Source organism: Leucoraja erinacea, chromosome 10, assembly GCF_028641065.1.
Source record: "Leucoraja erinacea ecotype New England chromosome 10, Leri_hhj_1, whole genome shotgun sequence".
NCBI lineage: Eukaryota > Metazoa > Chordata > Chondrichthyes > Rajiformes > Rajidae > Leucoraja > Leucoraja erinaceus.
This window is the reverse complement of record NC_073386.1, coordinates 56,656,256-56,673,155: the sequence shown is the minus strand read 5'-3', so window position 1 is coordinate 56,673,155 and position 16,900 is coordinate 56,656,256. Positions and strand designations below refer to the sequence as shown.

The 16,900-nt window shown below is 43.7% G+C and overlaps 1 protein-coding gene across 1 annotated transcript in view; it reads right to left on the bottom strand.

The window, feature by feature from the left end:
• Window positions 1-16,900, bottom strand: part of dennd1b (DENN/MADD domain containing 1B) — a 289,189-nt gene that overhangs the window by 121,843 nt on the left and 150,446 nt on the right. The window contains 2 exon segments of the mRNA XM_055642397.1: window positions 8,605-8,685; window positions 9,106-9,175. Of these exon segments, the coding sequence (XP_055498372.1) occupies window positions 8,605-8,685; window positions 9,106-9,175 (151 nt within the window).

The window sequence follows — 16,900 nt, the reverse complement described above, 5'->3', positions numbered from 1 at the left end:
ATTTTGAAACTGGAAATGACTATCTATTATTTACATGGAGGAGTCAAGTAAAGATACACAGCACTTAAGCCTGAAGTGTCCCAACCCAAAACGTCATCTATCAATGTCCTCCACAGATGCTGCAAAACCCACTGATTTACCCCAGCACTGAGTTTTACTCAAGATTCCAACATCTGCACTTCCTGGCATCTCCACTTAAACATTCACTTTTGTTTGCAGTGTAATATTAATATTTGTCAAAAACGTTATATCACCAAGGGTCCTTTATCATTCTTTGCTGTTGATATTGCTTTATCATTAATTTTCTACAATCTGGCCACTACCACTAAAGCCACCATTTACTTTCCAAACTGTCTTGTAAAAGTGATGAACACGACAGGCTGCTGGACGCACTGGAATCGTGAGCAAAGCACAAACAACTTAGTGGGTCAGGCAGCATCCGTGGAGGGAATGGACAATGTTTGTGCTCGGGTCCCTTCTCCAGACCCTAAATGTCAAATGTCCATTTCGTCCATTGAAGCTGCCTGGCCTGCAGACTTCCTCCAGCACTTTGTGTTTTGCTCAAGTTTCCAGCAATTTTGGGGTGGCACAGTGTTGGAGTTGCTGCCTTACAAGTTCACAAGTTATAGGAATAGAATTAGGCCATTCGAGTCTACTCTGCCATTCAATCATGACTGATCTCTGCCTCCTAATCCCATTTGCACGCCTTCTCCCCATAACCCTTGGCACCCGTTCTAATCAATAACTTGTCTATCTCTGCCGTAAAAATATCCACTGACTTGGCCTCCACAACCCTCTGTGGCAATGAGTTCCACAAATTAACTACCCTCTTATAGTGCCAAAGACCAGGGTTCGATCCTGACTACAGGTGCTGAATTGGAGTTTGTACTTTCTCCCTGTGACTGCTTGGGCTTTCTCTGGGTGCTCCAGTTTCGTCCCACACTCCAAAGATGTAGAAGTTCATAGGTTAATTGGATTCTGTAAATTGCCTCTAGTGTGTGGGAGAGAACTACTGTATGACTGATCGATGGTTGCCCCGAAGATCCATGCTGTGTCTCTAAACTAAACTACACTAAACTAATCTGCAGTTCCGCCTGTCTGCAAAGGTGGGGGTTTCCAGTCTGAAAAGTTGATCATTAAGGAAAAGGATAAAGGAAGCTGGGAATGCGCTGCTCTTCCAAAAGTAATTGAGCTGAAGGTGTAAGTCAAAGCAGGCATTTCGCTGAATGTATTGAAAGGTGAGGTGGAGCAAAGAGTTTAGTTTATTTTATTTTAGTTTTATATAGAAATTGGCCCTTCAGCCCACCAAGTCCACTCTGACCATCGATCACCCGTTCACTCTAGTTCTGACCCTAAACACTAGGGGCAATTTACAGAAGCCAATTAACCTACAAACCTGCACATCCTTTGAACACATGGAAGATAACCATAGCACCCAGAGGAAACCCACGCGATCACAGGGAGAACGTGCAAACTCCACACAGACTCCACACTCCAAGGTCAGAATTGAACCATGATGTTGCGGCTCTACCAAATTCTCAAGAATGCTACAAGAATGATACAATGGCAATGGCAAATTTGTGTGAGAGCAGGGTCAGAATTGTGAGATTTAGGAGCCCAGGCATGAAGCCGCTTCCTGGTCAGGTGTACAGGAGCGTGAACTTTCACCTTACGTCAATGAAAGTGAAGTCAAAGCAGACATCAGCAAGAAAACTTTAGGTCAAAGATTCCTATGCTTGTAACAAACTGTAATAGCTCCTTTTTGGTCTCCTAATCTGAGGAAAGACATTCTTGCCATAGAGGGAGTATGGTGAAGGTTCACCAGACTGATTCCTGGGATGGCAGGACTTTCATTTGAAGAAAGACTGGATAGACTCGGCTTGTACTCGCTGGAATTTAGAAGATAGATGGGGGATCTTATAGAAACTTACAAAATTCTTAAGGGGTTAGACAGGCTAGATGCAGGAAGATTGTTCCCGATGTTGGGGAAGTCCAGAACAAGGGGTCACAGGTTAAGGATAAGGGGGAAGTCTTTTAGGACAGAGATGAGAAAAACATTTTGCATACAGAGAGTGGTGAATCTGTGGAATTCTCTGCCACAGAAGGTAGTTGAGGCCAGTTAATTGGCTATATTTAAGTGAGATTTAGATGTGGCCCTTGTGGCTAAAGGGATCAGGGGGTATGGAGAGAAGGCAGGTACAGGATACTGAGTTGGATGATCAGCCATGATCATATTGAATGGCGGTGCAGGATCGAAGGGCCGAATGGCCTACTCCTGCACCTATTTTCTATGTTTCTATATCTCTATCCTTCAAATGGACAGTTTTCTGTGAAAACTGCAAGTTACGACTTTAGACTCCAGACTTTTTGTAGAGTCTATTGAGTTGTTTCCGAAATCTGCTTTTATTTTAATTTCCTCACCATGGGCGACACAGTGGCATAGTGGTGGAGTTTCTGCCGCACAGCGCCTGAGACCCGGGTGCGATCCTGACTACGGCTGCTGTCTGTAAAGGAGTTTGCATGTTCTCCCTGTGACCACATGGGTTTTCTCTGAGTTTTGTAGGCTAATTGGCTTCGGTGTGTAGGATCGAACTAGTGCATGGGTGAACGTTGGCTGGCGCAGACTTGGTGGGCCGAAGGGCCTGTTTCCATGCTGTAGTGTGTCTCTAAACTAAACTAAACAAATCAAAACTTTTACAAATCAGATATAAAACTTTTCTATGGGGGCGGGGGAACTGCATTGGGCCGGGTCAGAGTATTGCAGCCTCTTCAGCGGCTGCATTAATTGCTGGCAATACCCAATGCACTGCCTGGGTCCTGCCGCAAGGCGCAGTGGATCGAGAGCAGATTGCCACGATAGACTTCCAACACTTCTTGCTGTGAGAAGATCTTTTCACCGTTTCCAACAGTTGGAAATAATGAAAGCAACCATACATTTTTAATGCAGTAATGACCCATTCATCTGTGTTAATGATGCTGATGCGAGGATAAATATTTAGCAGGGCACCAGAGGTCTTTTCTCAACTCTGCTTTGAAATGGTAGCGTGGGATCTGTTGCCCCCACCTGAGATCGCAGATGAGACTTGTCTTTAACATGCCATCCAGGAAATGTCAACTCACGCTGCGTGCTGCTTCTTCATCACAGACCAGAAGTGTCGACCTACATGTTCCAACTCAATCCTCTAGAGCAGTCTTTGCGCCTCCAGCCTTCTGTCTCAAAGGTAAGCTCCTGGGTGAACCATTGGAACCACGATGCATGGAACAAGGGTGGGTTACATCAAAGAGCTAACTGGCTGTTTAGCTAAGTTTAGTTTAGTTTACAGGTAACAGCATGGAAACGGGCGCTTCGGCCCACCGTCCGTGCCGACCAGCGATCATCCAGTACATTAGTTCTATCCTACACACACTAGGGACAAAATTCAGAAGGCAATTAACCCACAAACCCGCATGTCTTTGGGGTGTGGGAGGAAACCGGAACACCCGGAGAAAACCCACGCGGTCACAGGGGGAACGTGCAAATTCAATACAGACAGCACCCATAGTCAGGATTGATCCCGGGTCTCCGGCGCTGGAAGGCATCAACTCTACCACTACGCCACCATGCGCCCCAACATGCACAGGGAACTGTCCAATTGAAGACATGTAATAAAAAAAGGACACAAAGTGCTGGAGTAACTCAGCGGGTCAGGCAGCATCTCTGGAGAACATGGATAGATGACGTTTTCACGGTCGGGACCCTTCCTCGGACCAATGTCAGAGGAATGTACTAGTTATCTAAAATTAAGAGTCAAAGGGTATTTTATTGTCATGTGTATCAATTAAGGTACAGTGAAACTGGATTTACCATAGTCATACTAAAAGAAGCAACAAGACACACAACTACATAAAAGTTATCATAAACATCCACCACAGTGGATTCCCCACATTCCTCACTGTGGTGGAAGGCAATGAAGTCTAATCTTCTTTCCCATGGTCGGGGGAGACGAACCATCCGCAGTCGGGGTGATTGAAACTCCCGCAGCTGGAGATCGAAGTTCCCGCATCGGGGCGGTCGAAGCTCCCGTGATCGGGACGGTCGATGTTCCTGCAGCCTCGGGCTCCCAAAGTCGGTCCTTAACTAGGGACCGCCAGCTCCGCGATGTTAAAGTCCGTAGGCTCCCGCGGTTGGAGCTCGCCATGTCGATCCCCAGCAGAGGGCGCCAACTCCTCGATGTTAGGCCGCAGTGCGGACGGAGATACGATACGGAAATAAATCATATCTCCATGAGGTAAGATATTTTAAAAAGTTTCCTCCAACCCCCCCCCCTCCACAAAAAACAAATCTAAATGACACTAAAACATATCTTTAACACATACTCTAAAACACCAAAGAAGGAAAAGACTAAACAGACTGTTATAGAAACATTCCTGAGTTTAGTTCTTATTTCCAGTTTCCTCATTCCTCATCTTCAAATAGAGTGTACCCGTACCTGGGGACAGGAAACAGGAAGTGAGGCGCTGCCTGGCCAACAGCATCTCATAACTATGAAGGCTCTCTCTCCCAACATCGTCATCACATTGAATATTTAGCAGGGCGCCAGAATTCCCTTCTCAGAAACCGGAGCCCCCGGATGAAACCCACGTGTCTCCACTGAATTTCTCTCCCATCAGGCAAGAGGTACACAAGTTTGAAAACTCACACCTCCAGATTCAATGACAGTTTCTTCCCAGCTGTTATCAGGCAACTGAACCATCAACTAGAGAGCAGACTTGACCTCACATCCACCTCACGGGAGACCCTCGAACTATCTTTAATCTGACTGTTTCACGCACTAAATGTAAATCCCTTTATCCTCTATCTGTACACTGTGGACGACTAGATTGTAATCATGTATTATGGTCTTTCCGCTGACTGGATAGCACACACCAAAAATGGCTTCTCACTGTACCTCGGCACACATGACAATAAACTAAACTAATCGCACAGAAGTCCTCTGTCAGGTTTGCATCAGATTACTTTGCAGTAAGGGTTTAAATTCAATATTAGCTCTAATGCTGACTACCAGCTCTACCTTTCCACCAATGTTTATTTTTACAAAGTCTGAAGAAGGATCTTGACCCAAAACGTCACCTAGTACTTTTCTCCAGAGATGCTGCCTGACACGCTGAGTTACTAAAGCATTTTGTGTCCACCTTCTTATTTATTTTTGTACAGGGTCACCCAGATCTGTCTAACTTGCATTCAATATTCACGCACCATTGACATAACATTCTGCTTTCTTATTCCTCTGACCAGAGTGACTGGCCACACAATGTCTCTGCACTGAACTCCATTGTTCTTATTAGACACGCATGGTCACAGGAGGCCGAATGGCCTCATTCTGTAACATTCATTTTCTACGATTGAATATTCATGGTTTCTTCAGGCAATCTCGACCCAAAACCTCCACCCATTCCTTCTCTCCAGAGATGCTGCCTGTCCCGCTGAGTTACTTCAGCATTTTGTGTCTATCTTCAGTGTAAACCTGCATCTGCAGTTCCTTCCTACAAATTCCCAATGTACTTCCCTGATCTTGAGAACTTCATGATCTTTCTCCTCCTCAGAAAGGAAATTCCTTATTATTTTCTCCAGCTTGATTCTGGCTCTATTGTTGCCGTTTGATAATCCTCAGAAGCGTAATAATATCTTTGATGCGATCTAGCAGCAGTCAATCTACACACAATGCACTGCATGTGGCCTGACCTTAAAACAGGCAATAAAACCTTCCCAATCTTTGCTCTATTCACATGCTGGAATAATGCATTACCTTCACAGATTTATAGTCTAGCATCACACAGCAGGGAAACAGGCCCCCAGCCCAACTCGGTACCATGGCACAACGGTAGAGTTGCTGCCTTACAGTGCTTGCTGCGCCAGAGACCCAGGTTCGATCCCGACTAAGGGTGCTGTCTGTATGGAGTTGGTACATTCTCCTCGTGACCGCGTGGGTTGTCTCTGAGTTCTTTGGTTTCCTCCCACGCTCTAGAGTTGCAGGTTAACTGGCTTGGTATAATTGTTAAACTATCCCTGATTAGTGTGTGCGATAGTTAATGTGTGAGGATGGTCGGTCGGTGCGGATTCAGTGGGCTGGAGGGCCTGTTTCCGCGCTGTATCTCTAAACTAAATTAAACCAGACAATTTGTTCATGTTAATCAGGATTCCCCATCTAAGCAAGTCCCACCTTTAGTTTAGTTTAGTTTAATTTAGTTTAGTTTAGTTTATTATTGCCACAAGTACTAAGGTATAGTACAAAGCTTTCACCTGTACACATTTGGCCCATATCCTTCTAAACCTTTCCTATCAATGTACCTGTCCAAGTGTTTTTAAATGTTGTTATTGAACCTGTCTCAAATATCTCCTCTGGCAGCTCGTAACATATACGATTTTAGAGACCCACCTATGATGTGTCATCGATGATCAAACGTTAAGATTACACTAAAAACAAGTGCAGAGTGTTTACCCTCCATAACTAGGGATCATCCCTCACTCAGCTTCCTGAACCCAATGGACCATGTCTTGTCACCCAATTACAGTGTACACCAGTCTGAAGAAACTTCTCGGCCTGAAACGTCACCTACCCATTTCCTCCAGAGATGCCTCCTGACCTGCTGAGTTACTCCAGCACTTTGTGTCTATCTATAGTGTACGCCCTGCCTGATTCTGGTCACCAGTTAACAAGTGCTTCAGTTATTCTCCTTGTCTCTCAACATTATCTTGTCAACATCCTCCTGCCCTTCACTGCTCTGAGATGTCAGTTTTCATATTCTGACTAATTAGGCCACCCTGAAGATAAATGCATCTTCAATTGCCAGGAACCAAAGACCCTAAACTCCATCCTAAAGCAAATCTCCTTTGGGTCCTGGCAATTGAAGAGCTATTTATCTTCATGATGGTGTAAGTAGTCAGAATGGGAGCAGACATGTCTCAGAAGACCAGGAATATATTTCCTTCCAAAGTATCTCCACTTCTCTTCTAGACCTCTAGTCTCCCTCTCCCCTGACTCTGTCTGAAGAAAGGTCTCGACCCGAAACGTCACCCAATCCTTTTCTCCAGAGATGCTGCCCGACCCGCTAAGTTATTCCAGGTCAAGATCCTTCAGACAATCTACTTCTCTTCATCTCTATAATGTTCTTCACAATCCAGCTCAATCTGTCCCAATATGGAGATTGGTGCCAACATTTCACCCGTCCGTCCTGTTTTTTAATATAAAACAGTTCATTTTAGGTTTGCGTTTTGATTTTCTTTCCTGGGTTTTATGTTTATCACTATTTTGCTGGATAAGAATTTCCTGCTCATTATTAGATGAGCTGATTTGAAGATAGCTTTCTTTCAAAGTGCTATGAACATTATCTAACTCACGAGAGAACACTGATAATACACATTTGTTATTGTCAGCAACTCAGGACCTTATTAGAAACAAAAGCAATACTCTGCAAATGCTGGAGTAACTCAGTGGATCAGGCAACATCTCTGGAGGACATGGATAGGTGACTTTTCTCAAAGTGCTGGAGTAACTCAGCAGGTCAGGCAGCATCTCTGGAGAACATGGATTCTTCACTCCCACATCCCAAAGATGTTGGCAGGTTAGTTGGCTTCTGAAGATGGGTCCCAACCAGAAACATCATCTATCCACGTTGTCCGGAGATGTTGCACGACCTGCCGAGTTACTCCAGCGCTTTATATCTTTTTTGGTAAATCAGCATCAACAGTTCCTTGTGTCCCTCGGCAAATGCTCTTCTAATGAACAAATCAGCTGTCTTGATGAAAGTGCAAAGAAAACGATCTGTGTCTTTTCATCCAATGTTGTATTATTAGAATTGGCTCAGATATCTTTTATATTTAGCCAATTCATTTGACAGAGAGAAATGAAGTTCAGGAGGTAACTAAGACCATCATTGGAAGTTGCATTCAGTTCTGAATGGAGGTTAATAAAAGCAATCACAGAACGGAAGGTTTTGCAAATTGTGGCAGCTGGATTTAATTCCACTTTCTGTGAAGTACAACAACTTGTTTTGCACCTGGTTATTTCCTGCACATAATGCGATACAATTGACAGTTTTTAAGAAGTAAATTATAAGTGTGAAATAAGATAAATAATGCAGAGGTATTATTAGATGCAGCGCAGTGGCGCAGCGGTAGAGTTGCTGCCCTACAATGCCGGTGACCCAGGTTCGATCCTGAGTACAGCTACTGTCTGTACGGAGTTTGTACATTCTCCCTGTGACCGTGTGGATTTTCTCCAGGTGCTCTGGTTTCCTACCACTTCCCAAAGATGTACAGGTTTGTAGGTTAATTGGTTTTGATAAAAAATTGTAAATTGTCCCTCATGCGGAGGATAGTGCTAGTGTACGGCCTGTTTCCGCACTGTATCTCTAAAGTCTATTAAACCATCATACAGTGAAATGCCAAGTTGAAGACTAAAAGCAGGAAATGAAAGGCTTTAGTAGGTTACTTAAATATAATATACCGGGAGGTCCAGATTTTTTCTCCCAAGGCACAGAAAACAGAACTAATATGTCATAAAATGCCAGAATGTGCAATGTCAAATTCGACTCTAAAGCAAGCGAATGCAAAAATAAACCTACCAGGCTGAGATTGACGGGCGTATTTGGCAACGGTACATCATGCTTGTATAATGTTTGCAAAATATCATTCAAGTCATTTTCCTGCAAGTCAAATAAGAACAACGTTTGCACAAAAGCCAAACTTGTGGAACTCATCTGATGTGGAAGCTGGGGTTAAATGTTGAGGGAATGAATAAAGCAGGAATAGGACTAGTGTAGGTAGGGTACTTTGGTCGGCATGAGTAAGTTGGGCTGAAGGGCCTGTTTCCGCATTGTATGATTCTTTAACGTAAAGTATGCACCGTACCTTCTCATACTATCTGTAATTATTGCTATCACATTATTCAAAAGGAAATTAAAAAATAATTTAAACTCATTCAGAAGTACATTTTAAACATCCATTAGATATTATTTTTAAAAATTTGCGCTTGTCTGTTCCAATCAGAGCATGGTTGGTCTGCCAATTTGACTTCAAAATGAAACTACCCAGCTTTTAGAAATATATAAAAACTGGAATGTTACCTGCTCTTTAGCCAGCAGATCTGCCAACGTGTTCAGCAGCTTATAGTAAACTTCAAACCAAGGCAAGTAACTGGAAAAGATTACAAGATATTCACAAAGGCATCATGCAATTCCCCTGAGTGACAGCGATACAGAGATGCTCTTGGGAATGAGTTTTGAATATACAAATATACACAAAAATATAAACTAAGTGAAAAACGCGTGGGGTATTATTTGTCAGGAAAGACCACAATACATTTAGTTAATGCTCCAAGCGGATGTCAGGTTTTGCATAGGTACAAGGAACTGCAGGTGCTGGTTTATAAAAAAAAAATCGATACAAAGTGCTGGAGTAACTCAGTGGGTCAGGCAGCATCTCTGGAGAAGAAGGATAGGTGATGATTTGTGTTGGGACCCTTCTTCAGACTGATTATTGCGGGGGTTGGATGAAAGGAGAGGAGGAAGAGAGGGGAGGCAGTACTAAGCCCAGCAGGTAATCGGTGTCCAACCCCAAATGTCCTATTCATGTTCTCCAGGGATGCTGCCTGACCTGCAGAGTTAATCCAGCACTTTTTGTCTTTTTTTGTAAACCAGCATCTGCAGTTCCTGGCATCTCCAAGGTTGTAACTAGCGCCATTATCATTATTAAAATCTTGAATGTAAATCTTGAGTGAACTTAGAAAGAACGTTAACTATCGGCTTCATAGAATCCCAACTTTGTGTTTTTTTTTTGTAAACCAGCATCTGCAGTTCCTTGTTTCTGCATTATCACATCAACTTCTATAATCATCATAACACTGCGGATGGTTTTAAAATACCTTTTCCACAATAAAATTGTACTTGGAAAAAGTACTCTTGTTAATTTTTAATATAATAGATGCAAAGTTTCCTGACTTATTAAAGGATAAAATTAAACATGCCACACCAAACATAATGCACTGAAAACTGTATTCTATGTAAAATTATTTGATGAACTATTGATAATATTTTATATAATGTATTTGCTAACAGTTAGAATCCTGATCTTAAAACCCAGTTTAATGATTAAAACTGAACCTTGTAACTTCCTGCATAAAATGACTACATTCGGAACTGAGTAGAATCACTTCCTTATACACTTTTATGTTAATTGGCATTTCCATACATTGGTCTATGTGTTTCAGATGGCAAATCTATATGGTGCTTTCTTCCCCTCAAACCTTTCCAGGCCGCCCCACACACTTTCTGCATCCAACCCTTGCCAGAAGCTTTGTGTACACTCCGTGGTGTATTGTTCCCTGGTCTATTCCACCTCAGGAATCTGGTTCAACCTGAACTAAGCACTGTTACGTTCTGTTTCCTTCCACAAGTCGTATCAAAACAATACTGACCCGTTTCCTTTTTTTTTTAAATTCACCATTCACATCCCAATTCCTGAACGGTACGGTTTGGTCAACATCTCCATCTACATTTAACGTTGCCTCGGCAAGGTTAGCAGCATAATCAAGGAAGAGTCTCACCCCGGTCACTCCTTCTTCTCCCCTCTCTCATAAGGCAAGAGGTACAGAGGTTTGAAAACGCACACCTCCAGATTCAGGGACAGTTTCTTCTCACCTGTTATCAGGCAACTGAACCATCCTATCACCAACTAGAGAGTGGTGCTGACCTCCCATCACCTTCATTGGTGATCTTCGGACTATCTTTAATCAGACTTTACTAGACTTTATCTTGCACTAAACTTTATTCCCTTTAACATAGCTTGATTGTAAAGGCGAAGCAGACTTGATGGGCCGAATGGCCTAATTCTGCTCCTATAACATAAACTTATGAAACCAAATGCTTATGTTTGTGAGGTTAGTGAGACCAGAGGAGAGGATCCCAACAGAAACATCACCTATTCTTTTTCTCCAGAGATGCTGTCCACCTTCGTATTTATTTTTGTACAGGGTCACCCAGATCTGTTTTTGTCTGATCTGTTTAGATAGCATGCAAAACTAAAGTTTTCACCGTACATCAGGTATACATGACAACAATAAGCCTTAAATAAACTGTCTAAGGGGCCTGACCCCTTTCATGACCTAATTCACGACCTTTTTTACTCATGGACATCTTTCATCAGGCTAGAAAATAATGCCGCGTGTTTATCGTTTTAGCTTCACACAGCTAGCTAGGTTCAGATTGAGGCTTATTGTTGTCATGTATACCTGATGTACGGTGAAACCTTTAGTTTTACATGCTATCTAAACAGATCAGACAAAAACAAAATGCTGGAGTAACTCAGCGGGCTGCCTGGATAGAAGATGGATATACCATACATAGATACAATCAAGTCAAACCTAAGAGCAACAGGTAGAGCAAAGGGGGAGATGCAGAGTGCAGAATATAGTTCTCAGCAGTGTGGTGCATCAGCTCCAGAGACAAGGTTCAATGTTTTCAACAGGGCAGGAATGAATAAGACAATCCGCAACAGTTATCTTTGAGTGCAATTAGTATTTTCATCTGGTTAATGCACTGAAACAATAAATATTATTTATCTAATCCTACATTCAGTCACCATGTACATCGGTTCAAAATAAGGTATTTTTGAATTCTCTTTCGACACCAGATTAATCAATCTGATTTATTTCTCATGAGTTATAATCTTTCAATTTTTCTTAACCTTGTTACAAAGATGCTGCATCAACAAAATTTTACATTTCAGTGTCATGTAAAACTGTCAAAATTTATCTATCACTCGATTTATTTCTCGATTTTCTCCCTACTGTAAAAACAAGACGAGACCTAATGGTTGTAAAATATTTTAAATTAGATGAAACCGTCAAGTTTAAATCACATAATTTAAAAAAAATAATTTAAAGGACAGTGAGGCCACTTCCACTAGGAAGTTAATTTTTGACAATTTGAAAAATTATATGGTTTATTTTTAAATCAAGGTTCTATCAACTCACTTTTAACCCTCATACATAATTCCAAGGAATTGTTTCAGGAAGGTCAACTTATGCACGAAGAACTAAAGTTGAGAAGACAAACAGAAACACTGCTACAACATCAGTCATTTGTCAATGCAGAGGAGTCTTACTGCAACAACCTGAAGCATCTTATCTGCAGGCAGAGGAGTACCATATGTGACCAAGTAGGCTGTTTCAATCATCTCCCCTGCTAGAGCAGACGCACTTGAGAAACTTGTTTAATGTGGAATGCATTCCTGGAGCTGATTTACTTTTAGACTCATGAACAAATCATTTCCATTTTACGCTGGGAGGTCAAAAAAATAAGAAGGCGCTGGAATAACTCAGCAGGTCAGGCAGCATCTCTAGAGAACATGGGAAGGTCGGGATTGTTCCTCAGATCGGCAGAAGAATGGGTCAACTGGGCTTATATTCACTGCAATTTAGAAGGATGAGAGGCAATCTTATAGAAACATGTAAAAACCTTAAGGGATTGGACAGGCTAGATGCAGGAAAAATGTTCACGATGTTGAAGGAGTCCAGAGCCAGGGGTCACGGTTTAAGAACGAAGGGACACAGATTAAGAATAAGGGGTAGGACTGAGATGAGGAAAAACATTTTCACTCAGAGAGTTGTGAATCTGTGGAATTCTCTGCCACGGAAGGCAGTGGAGGCCAATTCACTGGATATGTTCAAGAGAGTTAGATTTAGCTCTTAGGGCTAACGGAATCAAGGGACATGGAGAGAAGATAGGAACGGGGTACTGATTTAGGATGATCCGCCATGATCATATTGAATGACGGTACTGGCTCAAAGGGCCAAAAGGCCTACCTGCACCTATTTTCTATGTTTCAGGCTAATTGTATTAGGTAGGGAGAGAACTGGAGGGGAAGTGGGAAATTTGGACAAAGCCTAGCAAATGATGGGTGGATAGAGGTGAGGGGGGGGGGGGGGGGGGGGGGGGGGGGGGGGGGGGGTTGACTGGCAGATGGGCAGACAAAAGGAAGAGAAGAAAAAGCCAACATTGGGAAATAAGGGTAGACGAGGCTGGAAATGTGAAGCCAAAGGAAGGAGTATAGGTGGAAGGGAATAGGGGGAGGGGAAAGATAGCAAAGTGTGCGCATCCAGGTGGGTCACAGGGAAGAGAGTGGGGTGGGGGGCAGGTTGGGGGTGAAAGAGTGGAGGACGTTTGATTAATTACTTAAAATTGGAATATTCCACGTTCATACCACTGGGTTGTAAGCTACCCAGCAGAACATGAGGTGCAGTTCCTCCAGTTTTACATGTGGCCTCACTCTGTCAAGTGGAGGTGACCCAGGACAGAAAGGTCAGTGTGGGAATGGGAAGCGGAGTTAAAACGGCTATGCCTTAGAATCTTTCACATTTCCACCCTGAGGAAAAAAGATTTTGATCATCTACCTGATCTATGCCTCTCATGATTTTATGCACTTCTAATTCTACACTTTCATTATTCTAAAACACACCTTCCTAAAAACCTCAGGTGGACTAAGGTCGCGGCTGTATAAGCGTCTCCTGGTGGGAAAAAGCGGGAACATGGTGACCTGGTCTTCAACCAAGGCATCAAGCATCAACAACATATCAAGCCAATTTGCTTTAGAGAAACAGAGGAAAATAGGTGCAGGAGTAGGCCATTCGGCCCTTCGAGCCAGCACCACCATTCGACATCAGTCAAGTCCACTCCGATCACCATCTAGAGAGTGCCCCTGACCTACCATCTCAATTAAACGACTCGATGCTAGTGTGGGCAAGGTGGGTAGATTCTAGCTGTCATCAGGCAACTGAACCGTCCTATTACCATCTAGAGAGTGGGTACTCACCCACCATCTACCTCACTGAAGACCCTCGGACTGTCTTCAATCTAATTTTATCTTGCACTAAACGTTATTTCTGTTATCCTGTATCTGTACACTGTGGATGGCTCAATTGTAATCACGTATAGTCTTTCTGCTGACTGGATAGCACGCAACATAAAGCTTTTCACTGTACCTCGGTACACGTGACAATAAACAATAAACTAAACATAATCACTGCAACCAAAACCTGTCTTGGCATGAGATGTTTGGGTAAGACTTTGAATCTATAAGCAACAAGAAATACAGTCTGTGTAGTAAGTGTACATCAAAGATAGACACAAAATGCTGGAGTAACTCAGTGGGACAGGCAGCATCTCTGGATGAAAGAAATAGGTGACGTTTCAGGCCGAGACCCTTCTTCAGACTGAAAGTAAGACAGATCCCTCCCCTCTGCTTTCAGTCTGATAAGGGTTCCAACCCAAAACATCACCCTTCCTTGCTCTCCAGAGATGTTGCCTGACCCGCTGAGTTATTCCAGCATTTTGTGTCAATCAAGGAATGCAGTCTGGTTTTGAATGCCCCAATCGAAGACAAGTACAAATATATCCAATTACCCAGTGTAAAGATATTTTGTTCCTCAGAATCTTACTGCTTCACGGTCATGCACACAATGGATGCAGCTGTTGTGTAGTTATTCTGAAGAATTTAACGGCACGGTGTTGACTTTGAATTCAACAATCAAGCAAGTCTTTGATAAAATGATCACGGATAATGGACGTCTGTAGACCTATCATTTCAAGCACCTAAATGGCTGTATACAGATACCATTAACAGTTTTTCTCAAATAAATTAATATGAAGCGGTTTATTTTTGTAAGGTGTCCTTGAGACTCTTGAAAGGCGCCCATAAATAAAATTTATTATTATTATTATTATTATACTGTCGCAGCAGGTAGAGCTGCTGCCGTCAGCACTAGAAAACTGGGTTCAATCCTGGCCTCAGGTGCTGTCTGTGTGGTGTTTGTATGTCCTCTCTGTGACTGCGTGGGATTCCTCCGGAAGCTCTGGTTTCCTCCCACATCCCAAACCCATACGGATTTGTACGTTAATTGGCCCTATGTGAAGCCCCCACCCCCCGAGTGTGTAGTAGGATAACATAGAAATTGTGCAGAATGGGTGACTGCTGATTAGTGATCAGATGGTGAAAGGGGGCAATTTCCCTGCTGTATCTCTAAACTAGTTTACATCAGAAACATAACTTGCTCACTGATTGGGGTCTGTGGGTCAGAAAGTCGAGGATCCAGTGGCAGAGGTAGGTGGGTGCTGACTTTGAGATCCAAGGGTTTGGATGGGATTATGATGGTGAAGGAAGAGCTACTGTCAATAAATACAATTTGCCATGGGTGTCCTGGTTATCCAGATGTAAGTTGATTATCGTCACGTTATACAGTGCTGAGGATACTGTGCAAAGCTTTTATGTCATGTCCTATCCAGCCAGCCAGCGCAAAGTCTATACATGTCCACCGGTTTTCTGGCACCCTTGGTTCCAGAGCCTTTCTAGATTATCCGTTTTGCCAGACGAACAGAGTTCGGAAGGCGGTTATGGGAACGGTTCTGCCGGCTTCGGCCGGGCGGGAGTTCCAGAGCCCCGGCCACAGGGGGTGAATTCGACACGCCGATCGAAGTCGCAACGGTGTTGAGATCGGCCGCCTCAGCCGGCCTCGGTGCCATACTTGCGAGGGCACCTCTTGGTAGTATTTCAACTGTAATTTTGTTCGGATTAGAGGAGGTGCCTGTTGCCCAAAAATCGGTGGTGGACCTGTACATGGTTGCAATCAAGCCATTTACAGTGTACAGATACAAGATAAAGGGTATAATGTTTACTGCAAGGTAAAGTCCAGTAAAGTCCGCTTAATGATACTCCGAGGGTCTCCAATGAGGTTGGTCAGGACCGCTCTCTAGTTGGTGAGAGGCCAGTTCAGTTCCCATGGATGTTCCCCAGATTATTGAAGGGCAGAGAGAGATGGTTCCCGGACGTGGCGCCGACGGATGAGAAGCCGAAGCAAAGAAGTGTAAGCCAAATAACCAAATGGAAACAAAGCCAAAATGCAAACTAACCGAAAGGGCGGGACGCCTAAAAGCCAACTAACCGAAAGGCTGCGTTGCCTAAAGGCAAACTCACTGAATGGCCGCTCTACCGAAACGCCACCTACCCGAAAGGTGGCGTCGCCTACAAGCGAACAAACCGAATGCTACTCAACAGAAAAGTCAAATAATGGACATGACATTGCCAGGGGGCGGGACTTGTCAGCGATTGGTCCAGACATCCGCGTCCATCACATCACTGTGGAGGGATGAACGTTGTCCCACATCTCCGCTCCACCCGATCCACAGCCCGCGGAGGGTGGCCGTGAGAGAGTGGGGGCTGTCCTGAGGGATGCGCACCTTCGGCCGCTTACAACTTGGTGCTTGGGTTCAGATTGCCCAGTCACATATGGCTTGTGCGGGAAAATGACCCCCACCCTCCCGCTTCGTTTCCATTCGGTTATTTGGCTTCCACTTATTTGCTTCGACTTCTCGTTCATCACCGCCACATCCGCACACGGAGAGAGATAGTCGCTCCCATAGACCTGTTGTTGCATTGATGATCTTCCATGGCTGTCTGGGAAGCTGATGAGTGCCACATCCATTCTCTTCAAGATGTCAGAAAGATCTCAAATTTCTGCTGACCTCTGGACAATGGTCATTAAGGCACAAAGTGCTGGAGTAACTCAGCGAGTCAGACAGCATCTCTGGAGATTGTGGATAGGTGACGTTTCTGGGTGGGACCCTTTAGTTTAGTTTAGAGATACAGCGTGGAAACAGGCCCTTCAGCCCACCGAGTCCCCTCCGACCAGCGATCACCCTGTACACTAGCACTATCCTACACACGAGGGATAATTTTCCCATTTTTACCAAAGTCAAACAACCTACAAATCTGTACATCTTTAGAATGTGGGAGGAAACCGGAGCAACCGGAGAAAACCCACGCGGTCACAGGGAGAATGTGCAAACTCTGTACAGACAGCACTCGTAC